A 24,919-nucleotide genomic window follows, 5' to 3' on the forward strand; every position below is an offset into this window, starting at 1 on the left:
CCGACTAAGGCACGACTCGAATGGCAGACAGATATTGGAAGGAGCTTTGATGATAAATGCTGACAATACTGTTACGCTATGAACATGATGATCTCTTTAAACAGCAGGCATTTCCTCGTTGTGCACACAATGGTGGTTCTATACACACTGCATGGTACTGCCCAGCTGTTCTGCCTTTTTGGGAAGTGGTTTTCCATGAACTAGGGACTATTACTGGCTATTCTTTGCAACCTGATCCCTTGCTTGCCCTATTGGGGTTTGATAAAGCTGTAAGGAAACTGGTGGCTATGGCACACAGACATGGTCTTCTGTAATCCTCAAGCAGATGTGTACAATGATCTATTACCCATGCAGAGGCGCCCCAGGGGATTTTGGGGCCCGTATCACGAGTACCTAGTGAACAAGGAGACTGGTGAAACAGTAGGAGATGCTGACAACGCCCCTTGAATCTTTCTTTGTAGAGATGTTTAAAGTTTCTAATAAAAATGATTGCCTGTGGCTTAGGAAAGTATGCGTAAGTGGTAGCAGCCCAGTTCTTTACTGTATGCATCTATTGCATGCTTTGCCTTCTAATGTAAGACCTACTTGGATATTTGTGATTACTGTTCCATTACATGTCACTTTAATAAGATGTACTATTCACACTGTTATGATGTAACCAGCCTGATACTAATGCTTGTATAATTTGAGTCAATAATTGTTACCTTGATTGATTCTAAATGATTATTCAAATGTGGCAATTTTATCTGCTGTCTACACCTGTGGAGAAACGCCACACCATTTAGTTTATATTGCCAATGCAGCTTTTCCTATTAATGTTTTTTCATCATTTAATACCCAGATAAACTCCATGATTCAAATCTATTTTGATTTGACCTCCTTTACTTAACAGGCATCATCTAATAAACTTTGATGCAACTGTACACTGTCGAGCCCTTTAGTCACATAGACTGTCCCATTTCGTGTGGTTACATACACACCGTTTTTTTCATAATGGCTCCACTATTTAAACTGCTAACACATCGGCAGGTCAGTTCTTCACTTCGAGATGAGTAGTCACAATAGACTGATTGGGATTATCATGCTATCCAGTTTGCTGGCATTTTGCGGTAATTCCCATGCCCTTAAATTGGCCCCCAGCCACTCTATTACATTAAAGAAACCTCTTGATTAGTTACTTGACCTCAATTGTATGTACTATTCCAATTATATTGTAGCGACCCAATGAAATGCTGCTGTAACAACCATTATCTTTCACGGTCAGCCTTACTTGGACTACTTTACCCTACGAATCAAAAAATGAGTTTGGCAAGAATATTCCTAAATAAATCTGAATATTACTTTTTGATGACCAACTATACATCTAATTGGCACTTTAGACTTGGAGACTGTTCTCCAATTGCAGGTCACTCCACGGTATTCACCTAAACTTTGACACATTCTATCTGCACAACTGCATGGTGGTGGTCAACACCAGTGCTTACTCAATATTCCCACAATATCCCTTTTAGTTTCACAGTTTGCATTTTATTGGTTTGGAGTCTGCCATGTTACTTCCCACTTCACTGTTCACTTGTCCCTATTATATCATTTGTCCCCTAGTGGAGAAGTGTGGCTCAATGGTTAGAGCGGCAGACCCTGATGCAGAGATCTGGCCCGGGACCAGGGTTCAATTCCGCCTCGGCGGGTCTTGGGCTCAATTTCCTCAGACCTGATAATTCTCACCTCGGTGCCTACTCTAATCATGGGTCCCACTCTGCAACTCTGGGCAATAGCTTGCTTAATCTCCACAACGGCCCCAACAGCGCTAGGGATGCCTGGCTTCACCTTGGGGGTGCCCAGGAGTGGACATTTCACAGGGAAAGCCAGGAAGGGTTCCACAGCGGTATGAGTACAAGCGCCAGGACGCCCCGTCGCTGGGGCAGCAGTGCGCTATACAAGTACAAAATTTCATTTCATTTCACTACTTGAATTTACTTGTTGGACTTGGCCCTTTCTGCAAGGTCAACCCTAAACTTTTTGCCTGCACCCCTTTGGTTTTCTGAACCTGCTTTTAGGACTCTAAGCACTTTTCCACTGATGATTAGTGCTAAAATGCTTGTGCTCTTCCCCCAAAAATATGGTACAGTTCTCTTCCAACATATTGGTACATTTGATTTACTTTAAAGTCTCTAGTTTATGGTACTGCAGATACCATAGGCTCGTAAATTAAACGCTACTAGTGGGCAGCAGCACTCATTGTGTCTCCCACTAAAAGTAGCCCTTCGAAACATGCCTCAGGCCTGCCATTGCAACATGTAGTGCAGTTTTAAACTGCCAGTTCGACCTGGCCAAATAAACTTGTCACAAGGCCTAAACCTTCCTTTTTAATATGTAGAAGCCCTCCCCTAAAGTATGCTCTAAACAACCCATAGTGCAGGGTGTATTGTATTTAAGAAGTAGGGTACGTGTTAATTTTTATATGTCCTGGTATTTAAAAATTATGAAATTTGTTTTTCTCTACCGAACAGCCTACCTCTCCCATGGAATAACATTGGGTTACCTTCTTACAATTCAGTGCTAACGTTTGATTGGGAGCAAATAAAAATTTCATGTTTGGACTCGAATGTTTTGTATTTTAAAATCCTCTTCAATGGTGAAGTTGGATTGTAGATTAGAATTTTGACAATGCCACTTTTGGAAGGTTAAAGACAGATGGTGGACGGAATGCAGAGCAAATCAAACATTCACACCTTTTCTATAGATCTGGGTTAAATCCATTGTTCTTTTGCTCACCATGCCACCCCAGTTTGGACCTAGCCATATGCAAACCAGTCTTGACCCTGTGCCTCATGGGAACAGTTCAGCCCGAACTGCCAAGCCAAGTCCTCCCTGGACTGGAAACAAGCATCTTGGGACAGGTTTCGGGGCATCACCCTTCATCAGCTAGGCTAGCTTGAATCCAGTGGCACTGTGAAGCAAAATAGACACAGATGGACGAAATGCAGAACAAATCAAACATTCACCCCCAGTCAATAGATCTGGGTTAAATCCATTGTTCTCTTACTCCCCATGTCACCCCAGTTTGGACCCAGCCATATGCAAATCAGTCTTGACCCTGTGCCCCATGGGAACAGTCCTGCCCGAACTGCCAAGCCAGGTCCTCCCTGGACTGGAAACCAGCATCCTGAGAGTAGTTTCGGGGAATCACCCCATATCAGCCAGGCTAGCTTGAATCCAGTGGCACAGTGAGCCTGGGTCCCACTTCTGGGCATACCCGGCGCACTTAGGGCGTAGGGTCAAGACTGATATGCGTATGGCTGGGTTCAAACTAGAATGGGATGGGGAGCAAACAAAATATAGATTGAGGCCCATATCTCTGTACTGGGGTGAATGTATGACATTTTTCTGAATTCTGTCCATCAATTGTTCTTTTTGCACTTTAGGAAAGTTGGCATTTTCCTACCCTAAACCTTCCGAGGGCTTCTATGAGTTTTCAGCTGCTTTCCTGTCAATTGCTTTATCATCAGGAATGTGTATTGAGCCCAGACAGTGAACGACAGGACCTGGATGTAGCTGGGAGAGGCCCACCCTGCCAGGATGAGAGTGGCGAAGCTGGTCCTTGCCACACTTACACTTCAAAAGGCTATTTCCAGCACACTCACAAAGGAACTTGACACCAGCCTGTTGTACCCCAGACCTCCTGGAGCCAGTACAGGGTAAGAAAGGAGAAGGAAGGAACATTCCAGAACCAGATGTGGGGTTTGACTCTTAAGTCGTCCCCACATCAAAGGGTGTCACCAGGTAGGTGACTGCCTTGCTCCCCGGAGGACTGCCCTGCTGCTTGAAGCCTGCCTTGTACCCTGGAGGACTGCCTTGCCTCCTGAGGACTGCCTTGTTCTTAAGACAACTACCCTGCTGCTTGAGGTCTGTCCTGCTCTCTGAGAAGGAAGACTGGACCTGCTCTTTTCATCCAAGTCTAACAGGAGTGACTGCAGGGGTCTGTTGGCTGACCTCCTGTTCTGCGCTACAGGGACACATTCTCCTAAGGCCTCCCTGCAACTGCCCAGCTGACCTGCTACAACTGGTCCTATCTGGACCTGCAACTGTACCTGCCCTTAGCTATGCTGGCCTCTGCTGTAGACCCCAGTAGGTGCCTCCCCAGGTCCTACACCTTTGGCTGGCATCAGTTGAACTCCTATCCTATCCTGAAGTTATGAGCTTTGTGCGCCAGACTTTAGGAAGGTAACTTTTTCAGGGGAACTGTCATGCTCCCTATATCCGGCTTGCACTCCATCCTGGTCGTCCTGAACTTGTGACTTTGTCCCTGTCTAGCATGACCAGATAACCATAGATAGCGCTTTCTGCTTCTTGGCTCTATTTTTACTTAAACCTTTAAAATTGCCCGTCTCCAGTTCCACTGAAAGGATTTCTCATTGTGGTCTCATTTTATCATTTTGGTAAATTTTACTCTTTTTCTAAATTGGTATGGGATATCTCTTGAGTTACGTTTTCACTTAATTACTGTTGGTTTACTACATTAATATTTAACAGTTCCTCCAAGTTAACCTTGACTGCTTTTCAGCCAAGCTACCAGAGTGTCAACCACCGGTTAATTTTGTGACTTTTGTGGTTCACTCGGACTAGGGATGTGGTTGTTGCTCGAGTATATTTTTACTGCTCTGTCAATAACCCAATTCTTCACTACTCAATTGCCTTACTTTTTCCTTTATATTATTTAAACTATCTGCCCCACCCTTTTCAGCATTCATGTGTCATCCCACAGCACTGTGGTCAGTAAACACTTAAAGTGTTATCCAAAAATGCTTGTGTGACTCATTTTTTTCTCTTGCTAAAATAATCCAAAGTTATTTTTGCTCCAGTTGTTATTTTTGTCTCACACTTTATTTTTCTTAGATCCATATCTATTTCTCAACTCCACTTGTCACTTGCTTCATTTTCTTACCATTTTATAAATCACTTTGAATAATTTATTGTTAAGCCCTGATGAAGCAACATTTTAATTAATCTTGTTTCGAAACAAGTGTTGGCTTATGTTTCCTCTAATGTAATTTACTGCTTATACTTTTGAATAGATGTAGCCCTACTAGGAAACAAATGAACTGTTTTTGATTTATTTATGTGGCAATATTCCTAGGTGTGAACTAATTTACTGGATCGATTCCCGGATTATTAAAAGTAACACTTTTGAAATGGAGAAACTCTTAAAATTATTTAACTAACGCCACAGCCTCTACTCTGCCTATAGTTGTTTTCCATTAGTAAAGCTTGGAAGGGATTTTACAATTCAGAGGCTCAGCAGTCGGTCAACTTGTGGGTCTTCCTTCCGATTTGTGATACTATAAAAAAAAATGCTAAATTATATTCTCTTGACCAAATCATCCATATTCCTCCTTGAATTAGTTTGTGTTATCCACCAACAAAGCAGTAGGATAAGGTATCATCAAAATTCTTTTGTGTCAATAATATTCAGCATGAAACGCATGCATTTGTGTGGTGTGTGTGTTTGTGTTTATATAGTTCTGTCACTAAGCACATACTAAGTTTGCTTTGTGCAGCTTTGTTTATGTAGGGCTATGGAAATGGGGGATAAGGTACCATAAGAAAATATTTCCCGTTAAGGGTGGTGAATTTATACAACTAGAGTTCCTGGCTGATGCATATAAAAAGGCCTAAGAAAGAGACTGAAGGGAAGCAAAAGTAATGCAGTAGATAATGCAGAGTATTCATATTATACCAGAAATAGGTGGGCTAGTTGCACTTTCAGGTGCTTATAGATTGTCACATCTTGTTTTGTGTAGACCCTGGATCAAGGTGTTTTACCTGTGGTCTTTGATGGTGGGTGGCTGTAGTGATAGTTCTCACCATGATAGAGGAGAATGTTGACTGATCAATTGAAGTCTTTGAGAGAACTCTAGAGATGTTCTCATCGTTCTTATGGTGTGCCATGTTCCTCATGACTTAACTTTTTTCCTGCAGTCCCTGGTCACCACCACAGTGCAGTTGTGCATTGGTCCCGCTGGCGGGCTATGGTCATACTCATTCTGGCCACTTTGGCGATGTCTGCATGTGCTGACCTGGCCACAGAGCACATCAGCCCAATCCTTACGGACTCCACAGTCTCTCAAGTAAGTGGATTTTTTTCTGTACCGCGCCATGCTGAGGGGCTTTTAAATGCTTAATAAATCTAGGTTCTGGAGGACCTTTAAAGCTTCATGTCCTACAAATATTACCGGCTACTCGAAGGTGGTGATCACATTGAAGGCTCCACTTTCCAGTGCTTCCAATTTCAGTACATGAACCTCTCAAAACAGTGTTTCCCCATATTCACAGGATGAAGAGCCAACATTGGAGTTCTAATCTGGTTCCCCAGTTCCAAAGTCAACAGCTCTGGCTTGTTAGGCCATATCTCCTCAGTGACTTGGTTTTAGTGTGTTATCTTGGGTTGTCTCTCTGAAGCCTGTTGAAAATCATAACAAACAATATGCAAATATTGTGTGTTTTGGACAATTTTTATTGGGTATGTCAGGAGTTGAAGATCTTGTGAGCAGGGATGGAGCCAGAGAAAAGCGAGTTTCTTAACATCTATAGTTTCACCACAAGCAAATTAATTTTGTTTCTGTATTTCAAGTCCTGACAGACGCAGAGGACTGATACTTATGAGGAAGAGATTGAAAAGCTGGGACCCATTGAGGCTCTAGGTCTGACACAATTCGCCACAGATTAGTAATGTGCTGTAAGCAGTTTTAAAGTGTGAATCGGATACAGATTCACAATGCATAATCCTTGCATTTAGTGGTTGAGGCGGAAAAAATTGTATTCTCTATTAAATACATTTGGTTTGTGAATGCAGCATTCAATTTCCATTTTGATGATGGTCTCTTACAAAGGCGTATCTTGGAAATAGTATGTAGCTCCTTTTTCTCCCTGTCAAGTCTGCTTTGCTCTGTGACATCACCCAGTCCTTTTTTCTGTCTTGTCTCACCTGCTATAACTCCATCTTTGTGCCATTGTTGTAATTTTCTCCTTAAATGCTGATTACTAAATTATAGAAATATGCATGTTCCAGAGTAATCGACAGTGATTCATTACACAGGTTTAATAAGATCAATGCCACATTGCCATTTTAGCTCTTGTTCCTGCGTGTTTTTAAGGTGATGTCACAGTGGATTCTCAAAGTGGTGCTTTATTGTGTGACGTCATAATGCAGACAGCTCTGGCACAGTACCTGTTCTTGATTAACTCGCAATAATTTGATGGAGGCAGCGCAATCAAATGTTAGCGAAGTAAGAACCAATAAGGTTGTGCATTGTAAAGGTCATCAATCACCTACAGTGGAAACTTACAAGAAAGAAATTTTTCATATCCTTTTTAAAATCCTCTTCGCTTATTTTATTACTTTCCATCAATGCGGTGTTCAAAGTGATTTAAGAAGATAGCTGATATGTCTATAATTGAAAAAGAAAGTTTTAAATTGTAATTGGAAGAACGGATTTTCAAAAGAATTCAATCCATTCATTGTCTGATAGAAAAGTGAAAACAACATAATACTGGTAAAGTTTTAAAACCGTAAACTACTACTGGTATTTTGTTCCAGGTTTTGTTGTGCATGCAGTGTCTGTGTTAAGACTTCGCTCACATACACTCTTCCCTGGTCTGATCTACTTGCTCACCAATAGAGCTGCAGCAACTTTCGAACTTTGCTTCTCTCCTCTTCTCCTAGAGCTTTATCGGTGTGACCGTGCTGGCCATGGTGCCTGAGCTGCCGGAGATTGTAAATGGCCTTCAGTTTGCACTGCAGAATAACTTAAGTCTCAGGTGAGTTTGACATATTCATGTTTGGCAGGAGGGCCTAGTTCACCATGCATTAGAGGTGGGCAAGCCAGTGACTGCTCCGTTCAGATACCAGGCTTATCCTAGGTGTTGCCTTTTTTGTCTAAGTGAAGGCAGCCGGCATTGTCCAAGGATTGTACAAGTTGGTATTTTCAGATTTCAAATGTACTATAACTGCCATCTTTTGTTGCTGGGCTCCTTGTATGTTGTAAACGTTTTACAATGCTTATTTATTCATTTCTTTCGTTGATTAATGTATTTGTTTACTTGGAGTTTTATATAGTGCAGAGTAGACCAGTGAGTGTCATAAATGCTTCTGTTGCATTTATGAACTGTAAATAGTCTATGGCTCTGCTTTCATTTAAGCTACATGATAAAAACCAACCCTGCAGCTGTGATCGGTTTTCAGGCTTGCCCAAACTAACTGAAAAAAGGGGTATGGCCGTTGTCCACCTCATTGCTCATTTGCGGTTGAACAAGGTTAGTCTTAATTTTTCATCTGTGTTGTCTCGACTGCCTGTTCATTCCTTCTCCCCAATCATCATTATGACTTGTTGAACAGACGTTCGTGCCTGCGGACACTGTGCATTCCTCTATATCCATTTCATAGTCTCCTCCTCCATTAATCTTTTTGTCCTTGATGTAAAATATTCACCAAATGTCTTTTGTGCTCCCCGGGCCCCCTGCCACCACGGAGCTGAATATTGCGGACAAGTGGGACAGAATAGACAACTAAATCGTTCTGTCTTCCCCCCCCCCCCCCCCACACCGTTCAAACCAGTTGTGTACAGCTTGCAGGCAGAGGATGGGCAAAGGTCCTACCTCTCAAACTAAGATGGCCAAGTTTGCCATGTCCACAGCAGGTCCCGGGGGATGGAGGGCACCCCTGACACCGCTGTGAACCTGCAAGCCATCCAGGCGTCAAGAGGCGGAGGAGACCTGAATTGGAGAAGTACGCATACACATCACCCTGCTCCGCCAGCACCTCCGAAATATAGCTAACTGGGTGATCGACACTGAAACCCGAATTTCCAATCTGAATCCCAAACCAACTTCTCCGGCTTCACCGCAGCTACTTATCCCCCAAGTCACAAACTACTGTATCATCGTCACAATTCTTCGAGAGGCCAGGCAGTTTGGTAACATCCCCTATAAATCCTCCCGGATGATATTTCCAGACTGCACGAAATGGTTTCAACCAATCGTAAACCCTTCAATGAGGTCAAACAAAACTCAGGATGATGAACCTACACTATATGTTGATCTTTCTGGCAACCGAAAGTGATACATGATTTCCGATCACACACATTTGAATCTCCAGAGGCGGCCTGGGAATTGGCAACAGAGAAGAGACTTTTCTCTGGTCCTTGACTCAGCGCTGACCTGGAACCTCAACCTGAAGCTGTTTGCAGCACACATGGAAGAGATCTTCCAGGGCTGGGCGACATTCCAGCTTCAAATCCTGGTCCAAACATCTGCCTTCAAAATAAATCCTCTCCTGCCTCCTACATGCCCTACAGATTTTTCCCCTACCAGTCCCAGCCAACTGGTTCCTGGACATCTCAGCAGTCACAGTCATTCCTATGGGTGGGATGCTGGCCCTTGATTGCCCTGAACAAATTCTGCCAATGGACATATGACAGAGACCTTGGCATGGCAGATATCACACTATACTACTGGGCATCGCAGTCGTTGGTGATTAATGACTGACTAAATGAGTGGTGGAATGACCCAGCCTACGAAATCGAATGTTCGCACATGGGCTTAGACAAAATCCTTCCCTTCCCTTGCTGTACGGTGGTCAGATCCTACAAGACCTCCTGCCACCGCCCAAGGTGGTCCTGCAGGTTTGGAGTGGAGCCTACTGATTGAATAAATGGTACAGGAAACCATACAACAGATGCCACTCTGGAGAGGCACTTTGCTTTAACAGGCAGCTCAGCTAGAGGATAGGATTGTGGTATCCCATCTGGTTGACGTTTGACACAGTTCAGTGAGGATATCCTGCGGCATGTGTAATCTCCCCTCCCCTCCTATTCCCCCAGTTCTTGTTGCGCGGCCCCAGAGGCCAACTTATACCACATTGTCTGGGTATGTCATGTTCTTATTGGATATTGGTGATCCATCAAGCAAGAACCGACAGTGGTTCTTGCAGCCCCCCTCGAATTGACCCCCAGGGTAGCACTTCTGGGTATCCTGGAAGACTTGGGAGGCGAATGAGTCACACATATACTGGTGGGCCCAGCTACACTTTTGACAAAGAGGGACATAAACTCGTAATTGGAACCAAAGGCAGGCACCCAAGTTCATAGACTGGTAGAGGGTGATGTACTGGTGTACCAAGACCGCGAAGCTGTTTTTAGTCAATCACCTGCATATTCTCAATAAAAAATCTGTACGAGAGATCCGCAATACGCCTTTTGTAAAGGTTTCTTATTGTTGAAATGCGGAACCTTATGATCTTTGGCTTTATGCAGTATTATGTAGCATTCTATCATGATTGTATTGGTTGAAGAATTTAAATTATTTTAATGCCATAATAAACGTACTCTTTCGTTCTGCGGATTGGTGTAGATTTGGCAGACTTTGGATTGTAAACATGCCTAATAAAACTCAATAAAGCTGGTTATTAAAAAAGGATTTTTTTTCTGAAAGTTACCTGTATACATGCTCTTGGTTGAGATATACATTATCTACTGGCGGTCGCCAGTAGATAGTTATAGTTAGGACCGTGTTTCCATAGGAAATCTGAAAATTCTATTTTGAATAACTTTGGCGCCGGTTGACGAATCCTCGCGAAATTTTCAAAACTAATGGGGCGCTCCGCTCCTACGCTGGAAGTCTCGGGGTGATTCGTCAAGCGGGGGCTGAGAAAAAAGGGGGGTCCCAAAACGCGTTTTCCCCATGCATTTTCCCATAGGACATTTAGTCGAAGGTACAGTCCGAACGGCTGAACAGAATTACTTGAAATTTGGCAAAGAGGTAGTCCTCAGGTCAGGGATGTGCCTTTTGCATATATGGAGTCAATCTGTTCAGTAGTTCCTGAGAAAATTGAAGTTAAAAGTACATAAATATCTATAGGCACGCACCGTGCGCGCACCGTAATTCTGATTGGTGGTTTCATGTCAGTCAACGTTCGAATCGGTCGAAATCTGGAAGTGTCGCCCGCCATTTTGTGTGTTTTGTGTGTGACAGTGAAAAAGAAAGGTGGAGAACGTGAAAAGGGGGCAAGGTAGAGTTCCTGACCCCCTAGCCTTTGTCAGGGGGTCCCTGAAGGACCCCGAAGGGTGAAAAACATTTTATTTTTTTTTCAAAAAATCACGGGGTGCGCGCACCGTGGTCGCACGGTGAAAAAACTTAAAATATAAATGTATCAAAAATATAATAAAACATACATAACTTAGCATTTAAAAAACCTTACAAATTCAGTTAAAAACCATAGGTTTCACACACGTTATAGTTAGGAATTAGCATTTAAAAAACCTTGCAAATTCACTTAAAAAATCATAGGTTTCACACGTGTTGTAGTTAGCTGGACATTTCACTCGTAAAAAAACATTGAAATTCCCCCGTTGTAGTTAGTTGAGATAACTATAACTCGCGCGACCGCCACTCTATCACAAGGATGATGTCGTCAGTGATGCCACTGACCATGTCATGAGTGTTGTAATATGTGACGTCATGAGCAGTGGATTGCGGGCGCGCAAGTTATAGTTATCTGAACTAACTAACGGGGGAATTTCAATAGTTTTTTACGAGTGAAATGTCCAGCTAACTATAACGTGTGAAACCTATGGTTTTTTAAGTGCATATATATGTATATATATATAGGTCGTGTCTCCTGCATGGCTGGACAATTTCTCAATTTAGGTAAAATCGTTTATTTTTATTTTAGAATGAGGCAGAAGTGATTTGCAAGGAAGTGCATGTTTTCTGGTCTCCTGAAAACTAAAAAGGCAAAAGGTTAATTCTCCTCCGCATCCAGGAACAGGCTGAACTTGTTAAATAAAAAAAAAATATTTTAAAAATCACCACACTTTTTTTTTGTAATTTTCCAAGTGGTAGTCAATTGTTCCTTTTTTTGTGATTACTACCTACTTGTAGTTTGTGGTGGAAACCAGCAAAAAATCCATACATGAACCCAGACTCTATACCTTTCTGAAAGTAGACAAAATTCTGAATTTGGCAGGGGGTTATTTGTGTAGATTGCTCATGGTTTCCCCCTCTCCCCAAAAGTAATTGTTGAAATCAAAACCTCATGAAAATAGGAAAGAAGAAATAGGCGACTGTTTTCACATGTAATTTTTTTGCCCCAAAGGCTTATAATTCATCATTGTGTATAGACCATGCATCAATTCATATAGAAAAATCGAACGAGTGAAAAATTGTATAATTAAACCTATGCATTAAAGCGTTCCCAATATGAGTTTAGGAATAGTAGTTATTTGTAGAACTCTAAACTTTGGGGTTGCCCGTAATTCCTTGTGATTCAGAGAGCACTTTGCCAAACGTTCTTTCTTGCACTCTGGCTTACATATGGAAGCCCAAAGTGGAGAGAAATTCAATAGATAATAACAAATGTTCTATTATTCTGTGTTCCCACACTTATCCCAAATGTGAGAGGCTGGCCTGGTATATGCTGTCCACTAATTAAGTGGGCACCCTGCACCAGTCCAGACAACCCTTATGGTGATTTAATAGGTCTCAGACAATCTTAGAAAGCTATCCAAGTGGTAGCTGTGGAGAGCAGCCTTCAGGTTAAGTCCTGAAAGAGTGTAAAGCGGCTTGTATTACCAGAATGCAATCTTAGATTAAATGAAAAAAGAACCACTCAATAGTTATAAAAAAATATGTATTTATTATATAACACTATCTAGTATGTTAGTGTCTCCTACACGGAGACCGACACAAAGTACGCAATACTACAGCAAAGGAATGACAGTAAATTGCACTAATACACAGGGAGCCCTTGAAGAGGACCAAACCATATACTAAAAGTGGTATAAGAACCACAACTCTAGTCAGGACGATGTCGAGAGGACGTAGAATCGTCAGGACCCCAAGGTACCACCCAAGGTGAGTAGATCGGGACCCCACGGAGGACGGGTGCAGTGTGGGAACATGACCGCGTGCTCCGTACAATTCTGTGTGACAGTCGTGATTGGAATTTGAGATATTAAGGTTCTGTAGTAGGGGATCTCTGTGAATAGTCCCACTCATGTGCATGGACCCCGGAGCAATCAAAATAGTCTCTTAAGGTGTCCTCTTCTGCAGTCCTGCATAGACACTTAAGAGAAAATCAAAGACAAATAATGCAGCCTGACATTAACAAGGCTACGCTGGCCAGCACTTCATCCTGAAGTGACAAAAGAATAGCCAATACTAATTAAATTTACACATTTAGCTACGTTTCAAGAGAAACTGCCCTTCACAAAACTCCTTTGTCATGATAGAGAGGAAGGGTTGGACAGACAAGCCCCATAGGCTGCCATTATGTGTCTGGAAAAGGGATACCGTGCCTTTAAGGAACCCTCCAGAGACCCTCTGTATCCAATGATTCACAGCACAAGGCAAGTTACTTTCAGTTCTTTTTTCCGGCTCCTGATAGCAGGACCCTGGAGCATTGAGCTCTACCTTTATTAGTATTTCTTCAATTTTGGAGCTTTGTTTGAAAGTTTGTGTTTCATTCGACGTCTGGGGCCTTTATCTTCCATTTGCTGTCCTTTTTGGCCCGTTAAGCCACTTCCTATTTGTCAAAATGCCAGCTCTATTTGACAAGTGGCAGGAAGAAGGCCAAGTCAGACTCTCACAGGGTTTGCATACTGTCTTCCATCTCCTCATGTTCCTGACTCCTGCGTCATCTGCAAGTCATTCTCCAGGAGGACCCGGCGTGACAGAGAGAAGATTAGTCTTCAAGGCCTGGGGCAGAGAAGACATCAGGATGCAGGTGGGACCTCGGGGCATGGAGGGAACTTGTCATCTTCCACTTCCCGTGCTTCGGCCTCTGGGGGGCTCCCCAGTCAGAAGAAGGCCCAGAAACGGTCCCGGTCGACGTCGATGGCTACGTCGTCGAAAGGTATGACGACGATATGCTCCCCGTCAACCCAGGGCTCTGGGTCTAAACGATGTTGACGCTCTGCGGCGAGGGGACGGACGTCGAGACCTCGGACGAGGTCGACATCGAGGACATCACAGACGACGTAGACACATCATCGGCGTCTATCCCAGTCCCGAAGGCATCGGCGCTCGCCGTCGAGGCGACCACGCCGCTCGCCGTCGACACGCAGGTCGCCGTTGAGGGAGGTCTTCGCTGTCGAGGAGCAAGTAGACATCGAGGGATAGATCGACGTTGCGAAGGAAGTCAACGTTGCGGAGGAAGTCGACGTCGAGGAGCCTGTTACATACGGTGGTTAGCATCTCCACATCTGACAGCCCTACGTCACGGCGGCACCGGCGTTCTTAATCAGGGGATACGGCTTCCAGGGCGCCCTCTTCAAGACCTGCCCATAAGAGAAGGAGAGTGATTCGTACCTCGGACTCTGACTACTCCAGGACCTATTCACCATCTAGGTCTCCGGAAACAGCCCAGCCTGTGGTCCCTCGTCAGTCGCCTCCAAGACCTCTGACGGTGACGCCTCCGCCACCACCTCCGCCTCCTCCTCTGCCTCCGGCTCCATCTCAGCCACCACTGCCACCACCGCCTCAGCCGCCTGTGCCGGTGATTCCGGCTGTGCCAAGAAGGCCGAGATGTCGATCCAGATCGAGACATCATTCTCGTAACCGGCACAGATTTTCTACCAGGTCCTGCCGTCATCACCGCAGGGAGCGGTCGCGTTCCAGGTAACACGGATTCTTCTAGTGGTGGAAGATACTCGCCGACCTTGTCAGACTCTCCTCCTACGAGGGTATCACCGGTCGATGACCTCGCCATGTTTTAAGACTTTGCTGTTGAGAGGAGCGGCTAAGCTAAGGATCGCACTGACTGTGCCTACCCTGTCCACATCGGTCATATTAGAGACGATGCAGCGAAAGCAACTCTCTCGTCCTCTGCTTCCTTTAGTGCCCGGTTTGGAGGAACCGGCTATGGAGCTCTTCCTTACGCCTGCCTCTGTGAAGTCGGCTCCATCGCGACTTCAACAGAAGTACAGGGCCCTGGACTCGGACCCCGCATTCCTGCGAACGGATCCTCCTCCGGATTCGGTTATTGTGGTGGCGGCTAAGAAGCAACACTCTACGGCTCCATCGTCCACTGTACCACCGGTCAAAGAAAGCCGCAGACTGGACTCGGCGGGGAGGAAGGGCTGCAGTACAGCAGCAACCTTCATGAAGGCAGCAAGCTCAACTGCCCTCTTGGGCCTCTATGACCGCTCCTTATGGGAGTCTCCAACAATTCATTGAGCTTCTCCCTAGGGACAAGCGTGAGGACTTCCAGGAGGTTCTTAATGAAGGCATGATGGTGTCAAACCAAATCAGCGCGGCTGCAGATGCCTCTCTCCTGGCAGCCCATGAATACTGCCATGGTGTGACTTTGAGGCGACAAGCCTGGTTGCGGCTTACCTCCTTGAAGCCTGAGGCACAGCAGCGAATTGCTAATCTGCCCTTTTCGGGTGCTACGCTCTTTGGTGCACATGCAGACGAGGAAATGGCTCGCATGAAGGTGGAAGTTGAGACTCTTAAGGCTGTTGGCTTGTAGAAGCCCAAGGAACAGCGTAAGACTTTCCGTCCCTACCAACGACTCTATTCTTCCCAGCGCCAATGCGGGCAGGGTCGTCAGGCTGGACAGCAGCAACAGCAGCAGCAATTTCAGAGGCAGCCTTTCCAGAGACGTCAGAGGGGCAGAGGCAACCAACAGTCCACATCGGGAAACAAGGGCCCGGCTGGGTCTAAGCAATGAGGGATTACTTCCCCCTCTTCTGTTACTCACTCCAATGGGGGGGAAGCATTCAGAACTATTTGGCAGAGTGGGAAAAAATTACTCCGGACAAGTGGGTGCTGAATATTGTTTGCAATGGATACAGTCTACGCTTCATCAGCCCTCCTCCAGCTATTCCACCAGTTCGCTCACAATACCTGCTACACGAACTCCAAGCGGAGGCAGATACCCTGTTAAGAAAAAGGGCAATAGAACCTGTTCCTACATCTCAAAGAGGAAAGGGTCTATACTCTAGGTTCTTTCTTGTGCGGTAAAAAGGACAAAAACGAGTTCAGGCCCATTCTGGATTTGCGGCAAGCAAACAAATGGATTCGCAGAGAAAAGTTCTGTATGCTGTCTCTGCACCAGATTTATCCTCCGCTGCATCGAGGAGACTGGCTCTGCGCCATAGATCTGCAGGACGCCTACTTCCATGTCCCAATTGCCCACAAACCTCGGAAGTTCCTGCGTTTCCTGGTCTGCACCAACCACTATCAGTATACAGTAGTTCTGTTCGGCCTGAAGTCTGCTCCCAGGACTTTTTCGAAGTGCATGGCTGTGGTGGCACCACACCTGAGAAAGAACAAGGTGTTTGTTTATCCATACCTGGACAATTGGCTGATCGAAGCATCCACGTTCCAAGAGGCGTTCCAGGAGGCACAGCTACATTTCAACAGGATGGCTGCTCTGTTGAACCAATTGGGCCTACACATCAACATTTCCAAATCGGTCCGACTCCTGTTCAGTGTCTGCAGTACTTGGGAGCCTCCATAGATACTCTCAAGGCAAGCGTGTGTCCTTCGTAGGAGCGACGCTTATCGATCCTTCGGAAAGCTCAGACTCTCCTGTCCAGTCCATCACCGACGGTGAGGATGGTGTCCTCTCTGCTGGGGTCGATGGCATCTTATATCTTTCTCACTCCACATGCACGCCTCCACATGAGGCCATTGCAGGAATGTCTGGAAGATCGGTGGAACCAGAGAAGAGGGAGCTGGGAAGACCAGATCCATCTGTCTCAACACGCGCTACAATCCCTGAAGTGGTGGTGTTCACCGGAGAATCTCCTCAAGGGAATTCCATTCCACAAGGAGATACCGACTCAGACCATAGTAACAAATGCGTCTCTCCAGGGCCGGGGAGCGCATTCGAACCACCTTCAGATCCAAGGCACGTGGTCTCAGACAGAATCCACGTATCACATCAATTTTCTGGAACTCAGCTGTTCATCTGGCGCTGAAAGTCTTCCACCCATCCTGTCGGACGAATTCCCTGCTTGTACAGACGGACAACACAACAACAATGTATTACCTCAACAAGCAGGGAGGCTCAAGATCGCACACACTATCTCTGGAAGCGCAAGCGATCTGGAAATGGCTGTTGGCCAAGGGACTGACGATAACGGCGACCCTTCTGCCAGGTGTGCAGAATGCTCAGGCAGACGCTCAGCAGGTTTGTCCAAGAGAACCATGAGTGGGTCTTAAATGACGAGGTATTAGGAGACTTCTTCGCAAGGTGGGGCACTCCAGACATCGATCTGTTCGCCACCGCGGAAAACAGCAAATGCCGAGACTTCGCCTCCAGGTTTTACCAACTGGGGACGCTGGGGAATGCACTGTGGATCAACTGGTCGAACAGCTTTCTTTCACTTCCCCCCCCATTCCCCAGATCCTGACAGTGTTGATCAAACTGTCCCGGTCGCGGGCCAAGATGATCCTCATTGCTCCGGAATGGCCTCGGCAGTGGTGGTTCACCGACCTACTACATCGGTCTCTCCTGCCGCATCTTCGGCTTCCGTGTCAGCCGGACATTCTCACGAAGTTCGGAGGGCAGATGGTGCACCCCAACCTCTCGTCGTTGAGTTTGGCAGCATGGCTCCTGAGCTAGTGCAGTATAAACATTTAAATCTTCCAGAAAGCTGCATGATGATACTGAAAGAGGCAAAGAGACAGTCTACGAGGACTTTCTACGCGTACAAATGGAAGAGATTCTGCATTTGGTGCGCCTCTAAAGATGCTGATCCTACTTCCTGCAAGGAGGATGTCATCTTTCCGTACTTACTACATTTGGCTCAATCTGGCCTTAATTTTCATTCTATTAAAGTTCACCTTGCAGCGTTGACTGCGTATAGGAAATGCCCTTCCCAAACTTCCTTTTTCCAAATCCCTGCCATCAAAGATTTTCTGTAAGGTTTGAGGAAGGTGTTTGATTGATTAAGGAGCCTTTTGAACCTATTCATAAGGCTTTATTACAGCATCTATCCTGGAAGGCGGCTTTCCTTGTAGCTATCACATCTGCTTGTAGGGTGAGTGAGATCCAGGCCCTGTGTTGCCAAGAGCCCTATACTGTATTTCATGCATCTAAGCTTGTCATGAGGACTCACCCGAAGTTTCTCCCCAAGGTGATATCTGATTTCCATGTCACTAAAACGATCACCCTGCCAACGTTTTTTCCACAGCCTTCCTCTCCGGTGGAGAGGTCCCTGCATTCACTGGAAGTGAGGCGGGTATTGAAATTCTACTTGGATAAAACCAAGGAGATTCGTAGATCGGATCAGTTATTTGTTAATTATGGGTCGGTCAGGACTGGTCTTGCCACCTCAAAACAGTACATTTCTAGATGGATTGTGTCCTGTATCCAATTATGTTATCAGAAATCTAATAAGACTTTAGGGGGTAAACCTAAGGCTCACTCTACCAGGGGCAAAGCGGCTACGACGGCTTTGCTACGTAATGTTCCCATTGCAGACATCTGTAGGGCTGCCACTTGGAAGTCCGTTCATACCTTTGCTAAGCATTACTGCTTGGACTTTGATGCCAGGGCAGATGCGCAGGTTCGGCAGGCTTCGCTGAGAAATGTATTTGCACAGTAGTGATTCCATCCATTTCTTCCACCGATGGGTTTGGATTGTTTGGGATGGGCTTGCCATTCTATTCAGATTATGACCATACACAGAGATCCCCTACTATAGAAGGAGTAGTTTCTTACCTGTAACTCCAGTTCTGTAGTAGTGATATCTCTGTTATAGTCATAAGCGACCCGCCCTCCTCCCCGGTGGATGAAACGTTGACATCCTTGATGCTACAGGCCTGACTTTATACACCTTCAAAAAGAACTGAAAGTAACTTGCCTTTGGCTGTGCATCATGGGATACCGAGGGGTCTCTGGAGAGTTCCTTAAAGGCACGGTATCCCTTTTCCAGACACAATAGCAGCCTATGGGGCTTGTCTGTCCAACCCTTCCTCTCTATCATGACGAAGTTTTGTGAAGGGCAGTTTCTCTTGAAACTTAGCTAAATGTGTAAATTTAATTATTATTGGCTATTCTTTTGTCACTTCAGGATGAAGTGCTGGCCAGTGTAGCCTTGTTAATGTCAGGCTGCATTATTTGTCTTTGATTTTCTCTTAAGTGTCTATGCAGGACTGCAGAAGAGGACACCTTAAGAGACTATTTTGATTGCTCTGGGGTCCATGCACATGGGCGGGACTATTCACAGATTATGACTATACACAGAGATACCCCTACTACAGAACTGGAGTTACAGGTAAGGAACTACTCCATCCTTCCCTGTGGAAGACCGACGATTGGAGAGCCACCCCACCCGTTGGGCTACTCTGAGCCCAATGCACTTGTTAAAGACTTGCCAACAGCACATTCACTTGATAAAGTATGCGGTGTACTGGGGTTCGGGTATTGCAGCCCCCACGAGAGATTCTGGCCTCAAACTTGGTGAGAGGGCAGCTCGGGCCTCGAGGGACGTAGAAACCCTCCTCCTGTGTCGCTGGACCCTTCGTAGTCTGTAGGAGCTCGGGATCAGCAAACCAGTCAGCAGTGTTGCGGTGCCTGCAAATGCAGGGGAGTGACGCCTTCACTCCAAGGGAGATTATCTTCAGTTGTCTTTTATGCTCCACAGGTCCTGCACGGATCCTGTATGGTGCAAAGGCAGACAGGCAGATGCAGCAGGCTGAGAGGGAGACTGGGTCAGGTCCAAACTAAGTCCAACGAAGTCAAGAGTGCCCATAATGTCAAGGTGCAGTGGTTTCAGGTCAGAATCTTGTCTACGACGAATCTAAGGTCCTACAGCCAGGTAAGCCCTTTAGTACCCACGGGAGTGGGTTGGGAAGATTCAGGGGACCCTCCCAGGGGAGGGTCTGTACAGGGGGGAGGTTACTCCCATGTCCTTTGTCCAGTTTCGTGCCAGAGCGGGAGCCAACAGCTCCCAGGACTGGTTTGAACTGGACTATGCATAGGGACACCAAAAGTGCCCCTCATGCAGACTTTAAGTCGTTGGCAAGCTCACCCACCCAGCCCTAATACACTGAATCCTATCTGGGAGGTGGTCAGACCTCCCTGTGACAGGATGCTTATTGCTCTGTCTTCCCCTGCTCAAGCTTGACTCAGCAGCAGGAAGGCAGAAATGTGTCTCTGGTCGGCAGCAACCATTTTGCGTTGTCCGGAGTTAGAAGGCTGGTACCAGGGACCCCACGAAGCTTGTTTCTGAGGAGTGGATTCGTACCTCCCATACTGGTTACCGGTGTGTGGGTATGATTCCAACATGTGTGACACCAAACACGATGGGGGTTTGTTTCAGCCGTTTCAGAGTTGGTCATCAAGCGGTCGCGTAATGCCCCTCTATATATCGTATATGACTGCTTCACTGACAACCAGAGAGAATGGACTTCCTTAGGCTGCAGGGGTGTCCTACTCATGCAGGGTCACCCTCTCACTTAGAACCAAGCACCCTGCCTTCAGGATCGTAAAGGCCTACTATAGGGGTGACTTGAAGGTTTTAAGTGCAGTGACCCCTAGATATAGTAAACCTGTATCTTAAGTAAGTGGTGCATTACACAGGCTGTAATGGCAGGCCTGTAGTTTCATTTTGCATGGCCTCTCATGGGTGGCATAATACATGCTTCAGCCCATGGGAGGCCTCTGGGGGTACATATTCCCTGGGTACATGTGTACCATACACTAGGGACTGACAAGGGTACCCCAGTATCCAATCTGGAGTGTACCTAAGTACATATAACAGTTTAGGGAGAAATCAGATAGACTGACGTCCCGATTAGCAGGATCCCCGTCAGACTAGTCAAAAACAGTATTACATCAAGCAAAAAGTGGGGGTAACCTTAAGAAGCAGATCCTACTTTCCTACACTAAATATAAAAGGTAAGCCATTTATGTGAGTGTGCCTATCACTGTTACAGGAATGGATGAAAACTGTCCCCATATGAAGGCCACGCTCTATCAATGTGGTCTTTATGTGGTCACTGGTTTGGTTGGCTTGTCTCAGTCAATAGGCCCACCTACATGTTGAGAGTATGGTTTTCATCAGGAAAACTATGAAAATGAAGGTTGGTATGACTTTTGTGATTCCTTGTATGCTCCAGAACTTTTCAGTCTTATAATTGTGTGGAAGTTTAATGTTTTTCACACCTACTTTGACATTTGTAGTGCACTCTGGGTAAGAAGGTGTGTATGGTTATTTGCATGGTACATCATCCTGGACTTAAGTTGATAAGTTTCCCTGGGTGCTGGCTGCCCCTGGGTGCAAATGCTCTAGTAACACCCTACATGAACTCACCATTGACTGCATTTGGTTGTGTTGTCTCTCATAGAGAAATCACATACACAGCTGCCAATATAATTGTATTGGAAGTATGAGCAGGATGAATGGTGTGACATTCCTTATTGACAGCCAACACGAGACTTGCATCACAGATGGCAAAATCCCACCAGAAGTCAGCTCATGACATTTTACCACTTCATTGTTTTATTATCTTGACTATGGGTCAAAAATTGTGTAGGAAGATGGACCCTCACCCCAGTGGGTGGTTTAATGTGGCATGCTTCATCTTTGTATCCTCCCATCTAGGACTGGGGAACTTCTTTTTGTGTTGTCTGGCATTTGTGTAGCGCACAAGTGCCACTAGCACGGAGGGTTATCAGGCGGACCTGTGTTCATGGTTGGTGAAGTGTTTGTATGTCCTAGGTGAGAAGTTCTGAGGGCAGTGATCCATGGCACACCTACATTGACATTCTACCTATATAAGATCCCTATGCAAACAAGTCTAGGCTGTGCTTTTAACTATTTCTTCATGTCTGTCTTACTCTGAGTAATATTGTACAAGTGGCCAGGTAAGTCGTGTCTTCTTGCACTATTTGTGCACTCACTGTGGTTGGAGTTAGCCCTCCTTGCTTGGGAAGTTTTCCATCTGCCACTCCACACGGTGCATGGACTATAATGCACTTGTAATATGGCAGATGAAACCTCTTCCACGTTTTGATGGATGGCTGAAGCTGGCAAGCACGCCACAGGTATGACCAATATGCACCTATTTACTGGAGTCAATCTGTGGCTTAAATCTAATTTAGCTATTTAAACAGGGATGGATTATGCAAATTGTTTGGGTGAGCACTATTAGTAAGATTTTCCAGTTTAGGAGGAACAATTTAAAAGGCTACGTAGGTATGTAAATTATTGGGCCATAAAAGGTCCGTATCCATTCACAGCCATTTAAATTCACATGCAAACTCTTAACCTGACTATTTCACTCCAGTTTCCCAGAACTTCACTTGTGTGGTAAAAAAAATGAAGCAAGTTGAAATGCACGGGCCTGGCCGAGAGGGGCACTGTAGGCAGCAGTAACGACTCTTATGCATATTTCCTTGCCAGATTCACACTCTGTCTGCGATATGGTTTGCTCCTTTTCTTTGTTGCCAGTCTGTGTTGATCGTGCAGCCTTTCAACATCCTCCACAGCAGGTGAATTAAGGGCTATTACTAGTAAATGCACATAGAGGGGAAACTCAAAGTTCATGGGGTGCATGTGTTCAGTGTATCTGAGATTGGCAAGTCAAGGCACCCAGGTAAATCGGTGCTCACCTTACAACTTCTCCGATTTTCAGTATTTGGTTATAAGTAATTACCTTTTGTAACAATATTTATGTGCGTATAAATATAAAAATATATTTGTGTAAGGGCTATTACTTCTATAGAACAGTGCATCAGTTTTCCTTGGGTAGTCTCACAGTGGACAACATCTGCATTTTACATTGCCACATGAAGTTATTAGGTGGATATCCAACATCTCTTAAGTTTTGACTTGCATCATATGGTTAAAGTAGCTGGTCAGATTTATCAACTGCTCCCATGTATTTGTTCTGATCAAGGATACAGTTGGGCATTTCTGCCAGGTGACGGCAAACCATGATCAGAGAAGTGCTCTCATCATGTATTGTAGTGAGCACAGACTCTTTCCACCTGTCAGAGAATTTCCCAGTTGGCATAACATTGTAACTACACGCACTGACACTTCAGGAGCATTTTACAAATGAGCCCTTGGGGGGGGGGGGGGGGGGGTGGAGAGAATCATTCCCAGTTCCTTTGAATTGTACCTCATGCCACACAGTGCCTGCATTGTACAGCTCGGTGAACAACTGTACTCTTGTATACAAATTGTCCACAAAGTTTATACCCTTTTCACCAATTAGTAATCTGGAAGGCCAACCAATAGAATTTATACTGGACTCCTTCCCAATATACATTCCCAGCCTGTATGCATAATCAGTTGGAACTCTTGCACAACTTGTAAATCTAGATGCTGTTCTGATCTCTTTCTTTAGTATATACTGCCTAAACAACAGCTACCCCTTGTAAAGTATCAAAAATATGGCGACTGCTACATGCTTCCCTGAAGTATGCATCTCAGGAAACTTGTCAGAGAAATGTTTCATGGCAGGTTGAATTTTGAACATTTTAGAAAGCAGTCTTAAGGATTTCGAGAGCTCTGGACAATAAAGTCTGGGAGTCCCTATTTGGAGAAACGTTTAATTCTATTGCACTTTTCTTTTTTACTAATTCAAAGCCCTATGTTGCCTGCCAGTATTGAATAATACGTTAGAGGTGAAGAAACAAAAATACACGGAAGTGAGCTAAAGAAGATTCTAATTCCCAGGGGGCCTCTTGAAAGGTGGGGGCCGTCGCATTTGTACTCTTTGCCCATACCTTAAAACTGCTAAGCCTGGAAGGTCCAGTGGCAGTGTTGCAGTTTGTATTGAAATGCAGCATACATTGCAGAAACAAAAAACTGCTCTGTTTATGACGATGGAAATTGGGTGTTGCCCAGACTGTAATAGAAGACCAGTAAGAGGTCCTGATGCTTTGCAAAATATTCCCATGAGCACTTTAAGGTCCCTTTTTTAGGTCTCGCCTGGCGAAAGCAGCGCATGCGCTGCTCTTGCTATTACCTTTTGGAATCAATTCTGCGGAGCGCTTTCATGCACCCGTCTGCATGAACAAACATAGCTGCTCTCGCCATTTGTCCATAGCAAACAGCATGCACGTGTCCGTAGTAACAAATGCCGCTTCGCGTGGGCTTTTAATTAGCGTGGGCTTTGTGCGATCGCTTTCACTTTCACGACCGCTTGTTTTTTTTTTTTTTTTACAATCGCGATCTATTTCACTTTTGCGATCCTTTTGCCCTGTCATATTCACCCAACAACCGACCAGGCGGACGGTGCTCTTGTGTTTTGTGCGATGTAGTGTGTGTGCTACTTTTGTGTTAAGTGTGTTACTGTTGTGTTCTGTGTGATGTTCTGTGTGTTGTGGCTCGTATTCTCCCAACAGCTGACCGGGGGAATGATGCTGTTGTGTTATGTGTGACATCCTGTGTTTTACTCTTTTATTCTGTGTGATGTCCTGTGTCGTTTACGTTGTGACAGCTGACCTTGCGAAGAATGCTGTTTCTGTGTGATGCTCTGTGTTTTACGGTTACATTCTGCACATTCCCGTTGGCCGTGTTCCCGTTCCCTTTGTTCCCTCCCCCTCCCACTAATGCTTGTTTGAAGGTGTTGTGCTAACCCTCCCAAACAACACAATGCGCCGGTGCCTGGTCCGCAGGCACCTGGTCCGAACCCTGGTTGCAGCCGCACCCCCACCCTGGAGCTGCTTGTCACCCCTGCCCAACTGTTCCAACCCCTCCCGCCAGGCCCCGCCACCCTTGACTGCAACCATCCAATGTGCCTCCACCCACGCCAACAACCTTCAGCCCCCCCATCTCTCACTGACACAACTCCTGTTTTTTCCTTGATGCGTGAGTACTTTTACTGAGGCCAAATCATATACCACAGGAAAATAACATTTAAGGCCTTTCACCACTATGACATAAATTGCCGC

The 24,919-nt window shown here is 45.4% G+C and overlaps 1 protein-coding gene across 1 annotated transcript in view; it reads left to right on the forward strand.

The window, feature by feature from the left end:
• The window catches only part of LOC146855720 (uncharacterized), a 350,281-nt gene that overhangs the window by 281,588 nt on the left and 43,774 nt on the right, over positions 1-24,919 (forward strand). Inside the window, exons 16-17 of the mRNA XM_085653625.1 lie at positions 5,980-6,128; positions 7,724-7,818. Of these exons, the coding sequence (XP_085509751.1) occupies positions 5,980-6,128; positions 7,724-7,818 (244 nt within the window). The remainder of the gene's footprint in view (positions 1-5,979; positions 6,129-7,723; positions 7,819-24,919) is intronic.

The sequence above is a fragment of the Triturus cristatus genome, chromosome 4_1 (assembly GCF_964204655.1).
Source record: "Triturus cristatus chromosome 4_1, aTriCri1.1, whole genome shotgun sequence".
NCBI classification, from domain to species: Eukaryota; Metazoa; Chordata; class Amphibia; order Caudata; family Salamandridae; genus Triturus; species Triturus cristatus.